Source organism: Oreochromis niloticus, linkage group LG10 (assembly GCF_001858045.2).
Source record: "Oreochromis niloticus isolate F11D_XX linkage group LG10, O_niloticus_UMD_NMBU, whole genome shotgun sequence".
In the NCBI taxonomy this organism is placed as follows: domain Eukaryota; kingdom Metazoa; phylum Chordata; class Actinopteri; order Cichliformes; family Cichlidae; genus Oreochromis; species Oreochromis niloticus.
The window spans coordinates 32,353,279-32,372,319 of NC_031975.2; the positions used below are offsets into that span (position 1 = coordinate 32,353,279).

The 19,041-nt window shown below is 38.9% G+C and overlaps 2 protein-coding genes and 1 long non-coding RNA gene across 3 annotated transcripts; all 3 read right to left on the reverse strand.

The window, feature by feature from the left end:
* Positions 1–1,035: 1,035 nt before the first annotated feature.
* Positions 1,036–1,974, reverse strand: LOC109203791 (odorant receptor 131-2-like). The gene has a single exon (XM_019363510.1). The coding sequence runs from the start codon at positions 1,972–1,974 to the stop codon at positions 1,036–1,038; it is 939 nt and encodes a 312-aa protein (XP_019219055.1).
* Positions 1,975–11,781: 9,807 nt separating this feature from the next.
* Positions 11,782–12,971, reverse strand: LOC112847974 (uncharacterized). The gene is made up of 2 exons (XR_003221816.1): positions 12,857–12,971; positions 11,782–12,492 (listed from the first exon to the last, which is right to left on the reverse strand). It is a non-coding gene; the product is annotated as an uncharacterized LOC112847974 (long non-coding RNA).
* Positions 12,972–13,026: 55 nt separating this feature from the next.
* LOC109203776 (uncharacterized) lies at positions 13,027–18,407 on the reverse strand. The gene is made up of 6 exons (XM_025910627.1): positions 18,402–18,407; positions 17,639–17,683; positions 16,573–16,611; positions 15,314–15,505; positions 13,746–14,791; positions 13,027–13,643 (listed from the first exon to the last, which is right to left on the reverse strand). The coding sequence occupies exons 2-6, from the start codon at positions 17,640–17,642 to the stop codon at positions 13,551–13,553; spliced, it is 1,374 nt and encodes a 457-aa protein (XP_025766412.1). The 5' UTR covers positions 17,643–17,683; positions 18,402–18,407; the 3' UTR covers positions 13,027–13,550.
* Between the last annotated feature and the right edge of the window lie 634 nt (positions 18,408–19,041).

Here is a 19,041-nt window from a genome sequence, read left to right on the forward strand (position 1 = left end):
CAGTGTAGATTTTCTACGTTGAAAATCTAGTGTGAGTTAGTCGCTAAGATCGACTGGTCAAATATCCAAAGTATATCTCATGTGGAAAGGGAACTCGGCTCCAGCCTTTTGTAACCCTACAAAGAAATCAAATGTGTTTCTGTATTTCTTGTCTGGATGTACATGTATTACATTTAGTTCAAGGCATAATTCTAGTCATATAAACACAATATTATAATGTTTGAAAAAATATTTTTCAAAGGAACAAAAAAGTCAAAGATGGACAATCAGAGAGCATAGGTTATTATGCAAACAGGTTAGGACAATATATTTAGGACACAGAAAGGTTGTTTTTGTTTTGTTGTGGTAGCGCTAGAGGTTGATGTAGCCATGATGGACACTCCCACTGGGCATTGACAGATAATCCAAGGCTTCCTTTTCCTGACACATTACTTCCAGCCAAGTCTCAGAAATGTGTGTAACAAATTACAACTCTGCCAAAAAGTTGATTCAGTTCATGTGAATGTAGTGTTTTCAGTGGAAGAAATGTTCTGCCACTCATCCAAGTTACTTCTTTAGGAGAGATAAGGTTGCAGAGGTTATGCTACTAAGAAGGGACTTGTTAAGGAGACTAAAAAAGTCACTTGGAAGAGTGACGAAACAGTTTTCCCACTTAAAACGGTACATCCAAATGAACAGAACCAACCTTTTGGGATTTTCTCACCTGGATGATTGAGAAATTATGACTCTACTTGTCATTTTAAAAAAACTGCAAACTTTTTTCAAAGTCCCTGCAGAATATATATATATTTAAATTGTTCATACTGAAATATTGATATTTATTGTTTTTAAAAATGTAATTTATATCTCACTGACTATATTTGTACCTGCCAGAGGCTGCAGATGGACATTGATGTGTAACTAAATCTGATATAAGGCATCTATTTTTTCTGAAATATGAGTGGTTTTGTGCATGGTCCTTGAAAAAAATAGACTGACTAAAACTAAACAATGTTTCTTTCATGCTCACTTGCTGCAGCCAAACAGGCATCTCAGCTACTGACTTAGTTTCTGATAACAGCATAGGTGGTACATGAGGACAGGTCTGATGGTCTGATCTCTTAGCCCATAGATGAGAGAACTCAGGCATCTGGGTAAGATAATAAAGCACACATAAAAAAAATTCTGAACCCACAAAAATACGGTTCTTGTTACAGTTCTTGAAAGAGCTATGAGCAAAGGGTTATTAATAGTTGAGCAGAGACTCAGGCACAGCTGCATCATATTAAGCAGCAGAGTGTTTCGAGCTTTACGGGCTAAAGCTTTGTTTGCAGAGGCTGACCTGGCTGCTAATATCACAGCAATGTAGGAAAAAATGACTGCCACACCAGCTGATACAAACACTAAACATGTGAAAGCTGTATCATATTGATCAGACCTTGTCCCGAGCAGTAGAGCTATAGTGGAACAAACATCTTTCGTCTGCAGATTTTTCAACATTTCAAATGGGAAAAAAAAGATGAGTCTGGTGAGATTATTTAGTGAGCTGATGATCCAGATTACAATGATAGCAGCCCCTGTGTTTCTGATGGTGATGATGGTAGGATACCTCAGTGGGTAGCACACAGCTACATATCTCTCCAGAGGCATCACCGAAAGGGTGAGAGGGGAGATCCCAGTGGTGAGATTGGCCAACAAGCTGAGAAATCCACATACAGGATATGGCAATTTTACTCTAAAAATAGAGAGCAGGAAAAGAACCTGACTCTGTGCCAGCTGCACAGTGTCTGCAAAAAGGAGGTTATACAGAAGAATGTAACGGGGAGTGTCACGAAATACAGGTTTACTCCTCAGTGTGAACAACATGGTCCCATTAATGAAGAGAAAAATAAAAGATGGAACTGTTGACAGAGTGGAAATAATAATTACCCTCAGTAGCTCCTGATACTGCACTTCAATAGACATGTTAGTGTAAGACTGAGATACATTCGACATTACAGAGAAAGTTTAAGATGTAAAACATCAACCTGTTGAAGTTAATGCAGCACAGAAATCCAACAATTGCAGTATTCCTACAGGAGAAAAGTCATATTAAAACACCTCACAAAAGCCTGGTGGTTGATAAAAATCAGTCCCTTGTACAGGCAGCCTGCAGGTTAGGATCCGTGTTTGCTCATAGTTGGCAGAGCTCTTCTGCAGAGTTGGTGTGACATTGCATACAATTTATGATTTCTGTCTTCGCAACCTTATCACATGACACGGCAACTGATCACTAATGAGCAATGTAAACATTCTTGTATTACAAACATTATGCTTGCCCTTGTGGCACTTGCCTCCATTGTTCTTGGATTTAGTTTGGTGTTAAATATCATCACAGCCCTTTTCACCTGGTCCCAGAGAAACCTGGACATCTTTGTTGTCCATTAGCAGAACTGGATACTTTGGAGGTGATTGACACATACTTTCATGAGACAAGAAAACAGTGCATTACAATAATCAAACTGGGAGGAGATAAAAACATGGGCAAGCAACAGTGCTTTTTGGCAGTATTTCTTAAATTAAAAAAAACAAAAAAACAATACCTGTTCAAAGTCTAGATGCGAGACTCAAATATGACAGACTGATCAAACATTATCTTAAGATTCTGCATGTTATCTTTTATACTGGATGAAAAAGACCTAATTGCTGTCTGATCTGGGCAGTTGTTGTCATGGTAACACTGGACATGAATCCTGATTAATCATTATTGTGGTATTTCTAGAGTGACTTATGTTTCGTAGGTTTTTTTTTTCTTTTTTTCTTTTACACTTTTCTGGTTATTGTGTTTATCTCTTCTGGTTCTGGTTTAGTTCCCTTAGTGTTTTCCTTTCCCTGTGTCTCCTGTGTATGTCAGTTTTTTTTGTCATGTCCAGTCTGTCATAGCTCCTTTGCTGTGTGGGAGCTGCTGGTTTCTTATGTTCCCTAGTGTTTCCAGGTCACCATATGTCTCAGTTTCTGTTCATGCCAAGCTTTTGTATTCCCCAGGTCTCAGATGGCTTCCTCAACTCCGAGGTGGGGCTGGTAAGCAAACTGAAGGGGATCCCGATGTGTCCTGATGTGTTCCAGTAGGTTGGAGCTAGACAAGTATGAGTTATTCCACTAGGAGTGGGTTTCAATAATCTATTATTTGATTAAAAGTGCTTTCAGCTTTAACAGTTATATCGATTCATTAAAATCATGAATCGCTTTTTCAATATGAATGTATTTTCCCAGAAGCGCCAGAATCTCAGGTTAAAGCTTACAAAACTATTTCAAGAACAGCTTAAACAGTAAATGAGAGCAGATAAACAGATTCTGTAAAAAGACGTCATCACAAAGTGCGGACCTGACACATCAGAATCAATGAGATGTCGGCTTTTTCACCTGACAGCATGCCACACGGACACGTCGTCGGGCTGAAAGCCGACAGCTCACAGATTCTGATGTGTCGGGTCTGCGCTTTGTTATGACGTCTTTTTTTGTGCTAAATTCTGATGCTACAGGTTTCATCAATCTCCAACCAAAACTGACTGAACCAGGAGTAAAAGAAGATCAAAACTAAGCTTTACATTTCGCTTCACATAAACACACTGTTAGACTTTTCATCTCCACTTTACGGTAACATACTGGCATCACTGTTGTCAGCGTCACACCGTGACGCCATATTACTGTAGCTTACCGTTGTGCAGGATGATACCGTTTTTTGCTGTTGTGGTATAATACTCTTGGACAAATTATGGTAACGCACCGTAGCTTTTGTTAGGGTTCAATGTTGAGAGAAGAATCCATAAAAACCACAGATCCAGGCGTGTGCAATTTAGACGGCATTTTAATGAACACATGTGTGAGTTCAACAACCCAATCAGTGTTGAACTGAACTTACAATCATGAGACAAGGTTTTATATGGGTACAATAACAAAGCCCCCCTCTTTTACAAAAATAGACAATAGTACAGCTTACGTCAATCCAAACCACAAAATGTTCCATGACCTTTAACATTGCTCTAAAAAACATTGTCTTCGGGTCGGTGCTTCCCCTCTTCGCTGTCGCTCGTCGGGTGCACTTCCTCTAAGTACTTCGGCACACTTCTGCATTTCTGCCCTACCAAAATAGATCTGTTATGGTGTGTGTGTGAGTGCGTACACGTGCAAGGGCGCGTGCATGTTGTGTACTGCGTACGTGTCATGACCTCTCACTATTTGTCTGTCTGTACTGCATCTGCTTTTCTGAACCTTAGTTGACCTTAACTTAAGCAACTTGAACTTTCCCCTATCAGTGATCCCTATAGGTGTACTCTACTGAATTAATGTTTTGATCAAAAGCCTCTACTAAAAGCTTAAATCAAAGATAAATGCATACTAACTCTTTGGCTCTTTGGCTTGCACTCGCTCTGCTTTCGGTTTCACTTCTGCAAAACATGCTCTGCAGACGCGTTTCGTTTCCTGTCTCATTTTGGCACAGAGAGTATTTTCCTGTCTCTGCCCTCTACACAGAGATCATAAAAGCATTAATAACTTTTAAATTATAGATTCAACTCAACCCTTTAAAATGGTTCTTCTTTGGACCTGTAATAAAGACTAATATAATACCAATATATTTGAACATCTGAATGCATCTGAATGCAACATCACATGAAATGGTAATGATGATTATAAAATAGCAGCAAATAATAGCAATAAAATATTTCTATTCCCCACACTCCCACTCTCGACCTCTGGACCACCAGAGGTCGCAATACATTTATGTTGGGTCACTCCTTGGCCCATTCAACTGTTTCCCTGTCCACCCCTGACGTCATGGACATTTAGGATCACTGTTCTTAGCTCTGACCCTCTCTTGGCATCCTGTGACTTAACAAATCAGACAACCTCATGTCATCTAGGTGGTCTTAGTTATAAAATGCCCGCTCCCACTTGAGAACACTTCATGCTTAAGTGGTCTCTGCTCCTCTTCTGGGTCCCACTCTAGTGGAAATCTGGCCACCTGCAAAGGAAACAGAACACTTCCTCCCTAGTACGGCTTCCCTGCCTTATGTCCCTCAATTGTCTTCTTTATTCAAACCTAATGTTACTCAACCTAATGTTACTCAAAACATGAACCTAATTACGTATTTGGTTTTTCGACATTTATTTTCATATCTCATTCAACATTACTCAGCATTTGTGAACCTCTGAAAGCGTTGTCTTTAAGAGGATCAAAGGAAGCATGTCTCTGCATGTGCTTCCTCTCTGCTCCTTATCTGATCATCAACATCCTGTGCACAAACTGTCACTGCTGCAAGGGCCTACCTCTCATCTAAGTCACCTCTCACAAGCAAAATCATCATAAAATCATTATAAGGGCTTATTCTACTAAAAGGATCAAAGAAAAACAACCATTTTAATCAACTAAGTTTAAGCATATAATCAATTACTCCTAAATAACTTTCATCATAGCTAAAAGCTCCCTAGGAACAACTTCTGTGTGTTGACACTAACTTCATTTTAACACTCACAGTTCCTGTGTTATAACCTGTTGTAATATATCATTTTATTTCATTTTACTACTCTTAATGTAATGGTACATTCTAATTATATTTTATCAGTCATTATATTTTATCAGTTTTAACCAAAATACATAAGCTTTTCCCCCCTTGGACCTGGTTTAAAGCAAAAACTTGATCCCTTCAACAAGTATTTGTTATCCTGTAACTGCATTTTATATAAGAGGACTAATTTAGAGCTGCATGTGTTATCTCCATATTTTACATGTCACCCAATTTAGTTACAAACGAAACTCCTATTCAGTTAAATGCTAAATGGATTTCAGGCCTTTTGCCTGGAATCAATACTGTCATGTGTCTTAATGAACTCTGTATGTCTGTAAGCGTGTGCAATCCTTCAATAACTCAGGTCATTCTCACAGTAGATTGGCTAATCATAACGTTAACCAAAAGTTTATGACCCTCAAGAGACGACTCTCTGAGCCACAACTCCGTTAAAGGCACCAAAATGCAATGTGTATGAAAAAATCATTTCTACATATATAATCTCCAATATTATTCATTTGAGTCAGCGAGACTTTTAACATCCTCATAAAAAGCTCTCCTCTACCCTAAAGCCTACCTTATAACAACATTCTAGCATTATGTCACTGTTACAACTTATCCTAAAAATCAAAAAGAAATCCCACATTTTCTACTCATAAAATCTTCACTATTTTCCCCCAAAGCATATCCTTTATTCCCACAGTTTCCCCTTTAAGTTTTGTATACAACTTCTTATGAACACCGCATTTTATCTTCTAAACCTAATTCAGTTCATTTTAATCCTTTCTTTTAACAAATCCTCAGTTTTACTATATCTAGATTATCAAACAACCCCAATCATTATAAAATCCTAGTAAAACCCCTTTCAAATTAAACACATTAAATCTTAAACCCCTCTCTTTTTTGACACATCTCATGTGGCAAAAAACTCAACATGCTCCACCCAAGCTTAACCAATTAAAAGGAAAAAAGGTTAGTCATTTCATTTCCCAGAACCGCTCAGCAATTCTCCTCTCCGGTGTTTTGCTCCAGCCCTGAAAACCTGTGTTTAAGGAACAAAATCAATTTAATCATCATGTCAAATCTTCTCCAAATCGTTGCTCCATTGAACTCTGGATCCTTGGAACCTCCTGAAAACAAAACCTGTACTTTACATTTCATACTCTCCCTTTATGATCCAGTCTGTGTCATGACAAAAACAAACTTAAACAGAACAGTTATTAATCATGTGTTACCTCAGTTAATGGTAACTTAAGTTACACCAAACAATGTTTCCCTTTTAGCATTTAGCATTCTATAATGTAATAACATGGTCTAACCCAAATCAACAAAGCAGAAATTCACCCAAAGGAACATCAGCATCCCCAAATTTAAGTCTCCCACTTCTCCTGTTTGTCAACCTTTTATTTATTTCCCCCCTTGGTCCAACCACTCACATTCACTCCCATGCATTCACACATGATATTTTTTGCTGATCTGCAGCCCTCCGCGCACGTCATCAGATGCTCCACATCAGCAAAATGAGCTCAATCATTCGTTTTATTTCGTTTTCCTGTTTAGGAAAATAGTTCTCTATACTTTTGACTGGATTGAATCGATACAATCCATTTTTAGACAGAGACTTGCCGCCAATCAGTCTCTGATTGTAATCAATTATAATTCTGTAAAGCCCACCTGATTTTCGTACTTGGTAATTTTGTCAGCGCCGTCGGTTCACTGTCTTCCAGGCCTGCTTAGAACAAAAATGAAAAAAGAGAGCTGATTATTAGCTCATCAAAGTACAAAACAAAATCACCTGACAGGTTTTTTCCTGAGTGCACTACTACAAAAAATTTTTGGGGCCCCTCTCAGACATATCCCTGTCTAATCAAACACCCTCTCTGGAAATAATCAAACACCCTCAAAAATCTGAAACAATCTTAAATTTCACCCATTCAACACACCGAAAACCTCGTCAAAAGATCAAAGACCGTTTGCACAATGTCACCCTTCCTCACTTTACCATGTGTTCATTCAGCACAAGATAAAAACCAATTTCAACCACATATCATCCTTAAATTATAAATTTCCTGTCCAAATCTGCCCCTCTGAACAGACCTGACCACCGTAATCAAATATCCTGATACTTTACCATTATATATTTCTCCCAATACTCTTCATCAGCCCCGATCTCTCCTGAACTGAACAGAAAGCCTCCGACACACACACACAGGAAGTGTCTTTGTCACTCACTCACTCCAGCTAATTTGCATAAACCCACAGCTCAACAGCCAACTTAACAAGAGGAATACATGTTTAAACCTTATCACATTATTGAATCATTTTCATTTTCTTTCTATACTAATCACTTACTTTGATAAATCAGTGCAAGAGCACTCCTAAGTAATTACTCCTCTTTTGTTTTTTGTTTTTTTTCCATAACTCACTCCCTTGTCATACAGCTTCGTTTGAGTTATTCCACAACAACTCTATTTTATCCAAGTGTGTTTTAAGTGTATCTTCTTCAACATTCACACCATTTTAACCCTCATGAAATTAGCAGGCTGATTTAATTACGTATGTTTGTGTTCTTAGCCAGGTTTTAAATCATTATCTGTTCATTACTCTTCATGAGCTTGTCTCTGTAAGGTTAGTGCATTTTCTGTTTGTATGTGTGATTCTTATAAATGTCTCTTTATGATCTTTGTGATCTTGTAAATGTTTCTTTTCCAGTGTTCCAAACTCCTTTTGACAGGGTGTGTTTTCTCTCTTTGGCTCATCACTGGTCATTGTGAATGACATTTCCCCTTCGTCTGTGCCCAGTGGCCTTACCTGTTAAATCCCGTCTCCTCCAGTGACTCCACGGTCACTCCGGGACTTAGGTTCGAGCAATCGTGACTGCGCCTTGCCTTAGGTTGTCCCAGGGTTTCGAGGTGGGATCTTACCCGTCATGGGCTGTCCAGCCTTCCATGCCCGCCTACTACAGGAGCCAACTGGGCAAGGGTGTTATCAGACCTAGGGGACACACTGGTTCTGGAAATTAAAGGAGTGTAAACTGCTTTCTTTATTAAACTTTCCAACAATAATTTCACATGTAACAGTTTGTGTATGTGCATTTTCAATTCATTAATGTAATTGTTAGTTCCTGTATTTATTTCTCTCAGTCTGTCTCTTTTCTAAAACCTGTAATTAATATAATTTTATTACTTTATTACTTTTTCTTAAAACATGCATCCGCTTCATCTTCTTAGAATTTAACTCTGTCTATTTCTCTGGGTGCTCCCCTGACATCATCAGTCACACACACCTTCCTCTCACACACACTTTTAAATATTCTAACCTCTTTCAGACGCCATGACTCGTCTCACCCACACTGCCTTCTCTCTCTCAAACTTCCATTTTCCACTCACTCAGACAAATCATGCAGCGTCACTCAAATCAAATACTGACAGCATTCACACGGTTAAAATCACACAAAATACGCTTTCATACGAGTATTTTGGACATGGCTTCCATGATCAGAAAGAGCAAGTCAAAAGGAAAAAGAAAAAGAAAACTGAAACCTCTCATCGTCTCGCAGCTTCTCCCCACACACATAACTGAAAATGAACACACCAACATTTATGGCTCACGAAATATACATCTATCAAAATTCAGTCATTTCCTATGCATCCACACTAATATATTCACACTGTATTTACACTCTCATAATAAGCAAAACCAACCTCTCATATACAGGCATTTAGCAAAAAGCTCTCAGTCCTCTCAAAATTGAAACCACCCTCTCTGCGCGTCACTGCTGCTCATTTGCATTTACACACACAATCAGTGCACATCCGGCTGTGCATGACTGACACAGAGACTGATCCTACTCATAGATCTCATATTTTATATTACAGACGTCTTAAATTACAACTGCACAGATTTTTTAGGCCTCTTAAATCCTATAAATTTCGACAAATTTATCCATAACGGTCCGACCGATAAAAGTCCCTGACTTTTTTTGCGACCAATTTTAGCCAGTATTCCGTCCCTGACGGTGGCCCGATTGCTAATGCCCTAACCAAATTTATCGTAGCCAAAAAAGCGCAGATACCGTTCCAAACGGTAAAGTGGTCCAACCACTGGCTTATCTCAGGATGCCCTGTACCCCACGGTCAAGCCAAACCGAGCTAACCCTACTCGCCGATAGGTCAACAATGCGCGTCCGCATCGAGGAGGGATCGCAACGTCCGGGCTATGCGCTTCTTAACAGACGCCGCTGTCGTCCTAGACAAATTTAGAATAATTTGAAACAACAATCTACACCCAACACAGGATTAAGATTGAGGACAACCCTCAACAGTTTTAGAGATTCCCCAGTCCTCTTCGGATGTTGCCCGAAACTATCCCTAGTCATCGCTAGGTGAAGGATAGATTTCTCTATCCAGCAGGGAGCGTCACCTCCGAGAAAGTTCTTAAGGGTTGCATAACCAATGGGACTTGAACCCACAAAATGACCAAATTCCCTATCATTCTAAGAGTTCACTTAGCAGCTCCAACTGCTTTAATTCTCTTTTCATTCCTTTATTCTCATTACTCAGTACTGTCACTTATACTTCCTTATCATTACTTCAACCGGTAAACTTCATGAAAACTTCACCAAAATTAAAAACAGACATTCACCAGTAATTTTCAGTGAGTAGACTTTTAATTTGACATGCCCAATGTGACACCTTTTGGAAATATATTTCAACAGGCAGTGTCTTACCTTTAAATGCCCCGGGGAATGCCTACTCACTTTCACCACTGATTACCGTCTGCCCGTCCAATTACCACGGACCCTGGATCTCTCCATCTACACCAAAATTAATTCCCTCTCTTCACCGGAACGAGCCCCCAAATGTTAGGGTTCAATGTTGAGAGAAGAATCCATAAAAACCACAGATCCAGGCGTGTGCAATTTAGACGGCATTTTAATGAACACATGTGTGAGTTCAACAACCCAATCAGTGTTGAACTGAACTTACAATCATGAGACAAGGTTTTATATGGGTACAATAACAAAGCCCCCCTCTTTTACAAAAATAGACAATAGTACAGCTTACGTCAATCCAAACCACAAAATGTTCCATGACCTTTAACATTGCTCTAAAAAACATTGTCTTCGGGTCGGTGCTTCCCCTCTTCGCTGTCGCTCGTCGGGTGCACTTCCTCTAAGTACTTCGGCACACTTCTGCATTTCTGCCCTACCAAAATAGATCTGTTATGGTGTGTGTGTGAGTGCGTACACGTGCAAGGGCGCGTGCATGTTGTGTACTGCGTACGTGTCATGACCTCTCACTATTTGTCTGTCTGTACTGCATCTGCTTTTCTGAACCTTAGTTGACCTTAACTTAAGCAACTTGAACTTTCCCCTATCAGTGATCCCTATAGGTGTACTCTACTGAATTAATGTTTTGATCAAAAGCCTCTACTAAAAGCTTAAATCAAAGATAAATGCATACTAACTCTTTGGCTCTTTGGCTTGCACTCGCTCTGCTTTCGGTTTCACTTCTGCAAAACATGCTCTGCAGACACGTTTCGTTTCCTGTCTCATTTTGGCACAGAGAGTATTTTCCTGTCTCTGCCCTCTACACAGAGATCATAAAAGCATTAATAACTTTTAAATTATAGATTCAACTCAACCCTTTAAAATGGTTCTTCTTTGGACCTGTAATAAAGACTAATATAATACCAATATATTTGAACATCTGAATGCATCTGAATGCAACATCACATGAAATGGTAATGATGATTATAAAATAGCAGCAAATAATAGCAATAAAATATTTCTATTCCCCACACTTTTTTTACAGTATCTCACTGGCGTCACTGTCACCAGTGAGATACCGTTATGTCGTTATGTCGTTAATTACGTCAACAAAGTAACATCATACTGTGATTAAGAAATTGGTATACTACCGTTTATTCACGGTATGTCACTGTAAGCCCGCTGCAAGGTAATAAACTGCAGTATATTTACCAGTAACTTACCGTTATCACGCATCATCAGTACCAAAAATATTCATCTCTGCTAGAGGATACCGTGTCCCAACAGGCGGTCATTTACCGTTTAACACGTCGTAATTTACCGTAATTTAAGGAAACAATAACATACTGTAAGAGACTGGAGGGTTAAAAAAAATGTATTGTATTAAAAAAAAGGTACCATTTATTTATTTATATTTATATAAAAACATACCCACTAAAGATCGATTGATTGAGATAGATACACACACACACACACACAAAATAATTCATGTGCTTTACACCACTTTTTATTTCAGTTCTGATTTTCCTCTGCAGAAATACACATTTCCAAAATCAAAAACTGAAAAGAACTGAAAACATATTTTCATTGAGGAAGCACTTGTTTTTACTAAACCATGTAATCCATTATTTTCTCAGATGGTTGTACAAACAATAACGATATTATGTCATATCCATATCATGGCAGACGACATATGCTCAAGTGTTGGGTTTTCTTAGTTATATTTTGTAGGGTCTTAAACCTACACTGTGAAGTGCCTTGGCATTCATTTTGTTGGCACCATACAAATAAACTGAATTGTAATGAATATAATATCAAGCCCCACACTTCTGCCTTTATATACACTTTGTCCAAAATACTGGCTCACACCACCAAATCAATGCACAAAGCAGGGTCCACAAGGACATGGATGAGCGTGTGTGGCGTGAAGGAACTTGACTGACCTGCACTGAACCCTGATCTTGCTTTGTGGACTGAGTTCATTGATTTGTAGGGTGAGCCAATACATGTGACAACTAAAGTGTAAGTAGCTGAAATAACTTTTAACAAACGGGTAAAAGAAGGAAAAAAAAATCAAAACTGTTGCACTCAAAAAACCTGTTGGACAGAGACAGCGTCTTGCAAGATGGTGAGAGAGCTTGTCTTCATTGTTGTTCGTCTTGTGTAAATGTCCAGAAAGCATGGGCCATGGATCATCTGTGGAAACACAGGTAACAACACATTGGTCACTTAAATTATACAAGAAATTCACTAAAAATGGCAAAAACAGTTACCTAATTTGAAGTTCTCCACTCAAATTCAGCAAGCCACTGGAGGAAAGTTGTGACGTGAGGGTTAATGTGAACAACCTTTCACTTCACAGTGGTCCCAGTCTTTCTGCTTGTCCCAACCTTGGAGATACATTTTGTTCCCTCTTCAGGGTTTATCCTTACAAAAAACCTTAAAACATGCCCCAATAAATAGTAACATACAGTAACACTGAGTTGTGATGTGAAATAATGAGTTACTTAGGGATAATTTATTCATCATCTATCACAATTAGCTAACTGTTCAAACATACCTCTGAATTAGTTCCAATGTTGCACACGCTGACTCCTGGTATTCCAGGTTCAATACATAGAATGAACCAAAGAAGACATCGCATCAGCAAAGATGTTCTCTTTGTCCAGCTCAACAATTACACGTCCTCTGCACTCACCATCCAGCAGGTGGCGGTCATTGAACTTTGTCCTTAAATGTATAGGGGCAACATGTTGTCATTATGCAACATAAAATAATTTCAATACTTCACTTCTTCACACTGTCTAGATAATCAAAAAGCAAATAGCTACGTACAGTTAATCATTAATGGCCTTATGTAGTCCGTGTTAACATATTAGAATTGTACATAATTGGGAATTATTCTGCACATTAAACACACCTAACAAAGAGTCAGCCCAATTAAATTACCGGTATGGTAAATTAGGTATTAACTGTATGGTTATTTTGGAGTTTATAGTGTGTGCTGCTGTTAAACTTTACAGTATTGACTTCAGTATTTCTGCTGTTGGTGTAGCTAGACTACCATGTTGATCAGTAATATGTAATGTGAAATTTGATATTGTTACCTTGCTGGGTTCACTGAGACACATGTTCAACAACCTTGGTTTATAAAGGAAATTACAGAAATGTGAGCTAACAAAACAGAGACTGGATACCTGCATCCACGAAAAGCTCCTGTGCCAAACAGAAATTATAATATTGTCTAATCAGCTCTATTTCATAAATGACTTCTTACCAAGCATAATCAGCCTTGGAGTGATTGCCAGGTTGCTCTCTGCTTCAAGGGACATCCTGGTAGATGTTTCCTGCCAGAAAAAGGACCGAGACATTTTATGTAACAAAAAACAAAACAAAAACAGGACAGCAAGCAACAGTATTAAACATAGAGCTGTATGTAAGAAGCTTACATCTGCTAAGACAAAGAGGGAGTCTTCATCTTCCTTGTAATACTTCATCATGAGAAGTATGGTTGCTGTGCCAACCTTGTTGTTGGTCAAAACTCCCTCACTTTCTATCTGCTGGATGAGTGTCCTTATACCAAGCTTCCATTTGAGCTTCTGGCTGGAGAAATAGTTAATAATCCTTCTGCCTTTGGTTATGAGGGCCTGACTTAAGCACTCACTGATATCGATGCCTGTGAGTTTGTAAAAGTGGTTCGAAAGACCTTTCCGAGTAAACAAGAATGGCCACTGCTCCTGAATTTCAGCTACTGAAAGTGAGCGACAACTGTTGATAAGCTGGCGCTGAGAAATATATGTGAGGCACATGAAGTCATCCACATCAGGTCTCTCCACAGCTCCAGGTCCTTCTGAATTAAAAATTGTCAACAGGATGTGTTTCTTTTCCTCTAAAGAAGCTGGCGTTTCCCCCTCAGGAAGTTCAACTGGTTGCCAATTTATACAACCATAGCTATCCACAAGGCATCTAACTTTTTTAGGTGAGGTTGCATTACTGTTGGGACTGCAGTCTTCCTCATTCCTGGTTCTCTTTGTTTGACGAAGTCTATGTGTTGTATTATCTCGATTAACATGTTCAACTCTAGATTTGATGCTTCTTAGTAGTGAATAATGTCCACAACCCAGTCTTTCTCCCTTTTCAGTAAAATCTGCAAATGTTTGAGGGTATCTGTTTACAATGATTTTAGCAACTTCTTCACAAGATGCACGTTTAGGGTTCCTGCAGTGAACTTGCATGGCCTCCACAACAATTCTAACCATACTTCTCCTGTCCTCTGGATGAGCTCTGTCTCCTCTTGTGATTGCATGCGACAATCGGAGTGGAAATCTTCCCCAAGGAATCTGTAAGTGTGAGACCCAAGAGCTGGAGTAATGGTTGTACATAGTGGTGGACGTGGAGGAGGAGGGGTGAGGTGGATGGCTTGATGTTTCAGCTGATGCAGCAGGGCAAAGCTCCAGAGTAATGGTGTCATTCAGGTTCTCTGGTCTGTTGCCATCTAAACACATAAATAAATAAATAAATAAATAAATAAATAAAGATCATTGGAAAAGCTACCTTAAAAAGCTACTATGTCAACAAATATGTTCTCACTAAAAGATGAACCCTTCAATTAGGATTGAGTAGTAACGGCAAGGCAGTTTTTGGGGACCTTGTCTAAAGATGAAAAGAAGCAATCCCAGGACTGCAAAAGAACTACAAACTCAAGGTCTTGCATTGAAAAGACCTTGAGTCAATATATTTTACAGTTTGTCACAATTTCAAACCCTTAGTTGTACCACTACCAATGAAAGGTTAATGGTGTTAGATTTAGTGTCTACTTTTGTTTATGTTTTCCGTGTTAAGTATCTACCAGACAATGTGAGCCCCAAAACGCTCTTCAATATTATACTGTCAAAGTACATGTGTAGTATGGTGAAGAGAAAAAAAAGCTAATCAAGCTAATCAGTGACATATGAGTCTATGAGTGACCTTCAAATCATAGACTCAAGTCTATGATTTGTACAGAACCTACACAAACCTTTAAATGCAAGAAGTAGTTTACGTATTTGAATTGGTGTGAGAAAGGGTTTGAGATCTTCCGCCTCCACAAACAAAAGATCACTTTTTTGTTGTACACCAATAACGTCCGTCAGATGTTCTACAATGCAGATTATTTTCTCTCTGTCTAGTGTCGGCAGGAGGCTTGTGAGTTCCTCTTCAATTTCCATCCCTGAAAGAGAATTAAGAGGAAACTGAATTGTGTAGGGAGACAACAAAAAGGCCTGCCATGTTATAAAGTGGTGGTGGGTAATAATCCATCAGACTGTCAGCATTTACACAAACACTTCTTTCTGTAGGGCAACGCAAGCAGTGAAGTCCAAGGTAAATGAGAAGTACTGAGTGATGCAACTCGAGCACAAAGTACAATTCAGAATCGTTAACAAGTATAACAGCTATCTTCCCAAAAACCAAGCCATCATCACCTTTGACATACTTGGTACCTTTGTAGACAACTGCTGACACATCCAAAGTTTGCCACAGCTTCTTGAATGAGAGCATTGTAAAGATGAGGATTCTAGTCACTTGTTTCTCCAATGATTTGGACTATAGGTGGAAACATTTGGCCCACTGAGAGGTAGGACTGCAGTAACTGATGCCGTTCAGTCTTGCATAAGTTGACAAAGTTATGCAAGAGTGAACTTGTACATGCTTTGAAATACGAGTGCTTGCTCTCAAACCTAAGGGTGCACAAACGAATGAGTGGTCCAAAGTGAAGGATAAGCTCTGCATAATGTAACAAATAGTGATGTTTTGCTTTTAAAGCTTTGTCAGGAAACCTGCTGTGTCTCAGATATATATATATAGTCCTCTATGAAAAAAGTTCTTGGTTGATTTTGTCCACTTCTGCTTGTGGAATATTAAATGAAGAGTTTGTCAGACAGTATTGCAAGAACATCGTGCATTGCACAGCTGCGAAGATCCTGAAATTCCTCTATGATGCTCTGTATAGTGCTGGTTGGTAAGAGCATTTTAGCCTGCATTTTTAAATTACACAAAGCCAACTCTCTTCTAATAGATTAACTGTGTCCTGTTCTTGTATTATGGCAAATTCCCCAATTTCTTGTTGCCCTTGACTGCTGAACTGTCTACTTATGTTTTCGAGAAATACGGCTGGAAAATGATGTTCGGACACTGAAGTATTTAGAGCAATCTTCAAATGGACATAATACTTTTTTCCCGTCTTTGATGTGAAATCTGAGATGGGCACAAAGAGTTGTAAAGTTTTGTGCAGCATACCCACATCCAGGAACTTGACAGCTGAGGTCACCCGTGAACAGAGATGGGCAGTAACGCGTTACTTGTAACGAGTTACTGTAATCTGATTACTTTTTTCAAGTAACGAGTAATGTAAGGGATTACTATTGCAAAAACGGTAATTAGATTACCGTTACTTTCACGTAGGAACGCTGCGTTACTGCGTTACTAAAACCGTGATTTTTTGCGAGAACGTCTCATGACAGTGACGTAAGCGAGTGCGACGTTCGTGACAACAGCTGTCTGCAGATCATAGTATATCGAGTGCGGGACAGAGTGTAGCATGCAGCGTTTAAAGCGTGGAAGTACTGACCTTATTTTGAGTTTGATTCCATAAAAAGTGACAAAAACATTAGTGTCCGCTGTGCGTGGGAAGAAAACTTCTTTTTACAGCGAAAAAACCCCTAAACTTCCAAGCAAGCAGCGAGTGTACTACGACGTAATGTGAAATTCACAGAGAAACTCGCAGATTCTTCCACTGACCGCTGCAGCACACCTGCACCAGGGTAAACCTCCGCCTACCCCAGTCCTGCTTTACAGGTGAAAATAGAGCAACAGGACCGCTGAGTCTTTGATTTTATTTATTTTCTGCTGTGTTTTACTTGCATCTATTTGAAAGAGTGAGTGTAAACACAAAAAAATATTTTATTTTATGTGCTGGAATGTGCAGAAAATAGGTTTAAATGTTAAACAAATTTCTTCCAGTCAGAGAATGTTGCATATAATTTAATTTTTGCTTGATGCATAAAGTTAAAAGATTAAAACTAATAAAACAAGTTTTAAAAAGAGACGTTTCCATTTGATTACATTTTGTATGATGAATTATGCAGAAAAAGTAGAATTGGGCTGAAAGATCTATCGCTTTATCACCTATTCAGGTTGTAAATCGTGTTTTTAAAAAGTAACTAAGTAACTAAGTAACTAAGTAATTGATTACTTTTGAAGATAAGTAATCAGTAAAGTAACGGGATTACTTTTTGGGGGAAGTAATCAGTAATTAGTAACTGATTACTTTTTTCAAGTAACTTGACCAACACTGCCCGTGAACTCATAGAACTTCTCCTCAGTGGTCTCCCTTCTTGTTCTGTGATTCCTAGGCATATGTGAATGAAAGGCAGAAAATGTTCTGAACGTGGCAGGACAGTTCTCAGTTCCACAAGAAAACCTATAGTTAGCTACATGTTTGTGGCTTTTAACATGCAAACTGAACAATATAAATTTGCGTGCATGGAAGCCACAAAATTTACAAATACACATAGTTGCAAAAAGTTCAATGACCAATTACCTTTCCTAAATGACATATGCGATGCAATGCAAAAAAAAAAAGAAAGAAAAATAAGAGTATTGTCAATAGGGACCAATTCCCAGTTTTTACATGATCAAAATTATTCACAAAAGGCTTCAATAAACAGAAAATGTGTGCTGACAAAAGACAAGAGAGCAGTGCACAAAAATGAAAAGATATTTGAGCTCGACGCTTTAATGGGTTTAACATGACTTAGTCAGCACTCCGCACCGTACAGGTAGTACAAGCACACCTGAAAACACTAACCAGCTAACAGCTTTAAGCATTTGGGCAACCTCGGTAGTTCACCGATTCACCTGTTGCAAACGTCCAAGTTTCTATCAAGTCTCATAAATCCATCGGCAACTATTACCTAACTAGTCTTTTGAGTCTCCACATTCATAGATATTGACATTTTGTCTTAGCATTTGACTGAAAATAACCTGGCTGGGTAGCTTAAAAGTCAAAACAAACAGTAATAAGAGCGTATTTCTGACTTCTGTCGAATAAGTGAAAAAACACTTACCTTCAGACTGATTAGCTGGTGTCAGTCCAACTTTAATGGGCTCACAATGGGCTCACCCGAAACCCTGGCTGATTAGGTCCCACACCCACTTTCACACCTTGGCGCATGTGATTAGAGGATCACCAGGGGGTCCTTTGTCCCTCCTTGGGGGGATACTCCCACTGGGTTTAAATCTGGGACTCTCGGCCATTTGACCTTAGAACTGAAGAAGCTTCTCGGATGAGAGGTGAAACGTCTTCAAGCAACTTAAAGAAGTCCAGACGCCTTTCTTTGCAAACTCCATTTACTTTTGAGATACTCCCTCATGGACGAGAAATTTGGAGTCTAGTAGAGTTGTCACGAATAGCATATGATCTTCAGATATAATCCAATCAACCGTGCATTTAACCTGACTGAACTCCATCCAGTTACCTCTGACTACTTCTAAGTTGCACATGTTAACGGTCCGTAAATTGTCTCTGTTGTTCTTCCACCATCATCACTCTGTGCTGCAGCAAACTGGATCTGTGGCACAGAATAATTGATGGCCATGTTGTTCTCCTGCTTTGCAGCTTTTTTGAGTTTGAATTGCGTCTTAAACGTGCAAAACTAAGAGCAGATCAATATTTTCTTCTTCTTGTTATTTAATGGTGGTTGGCAA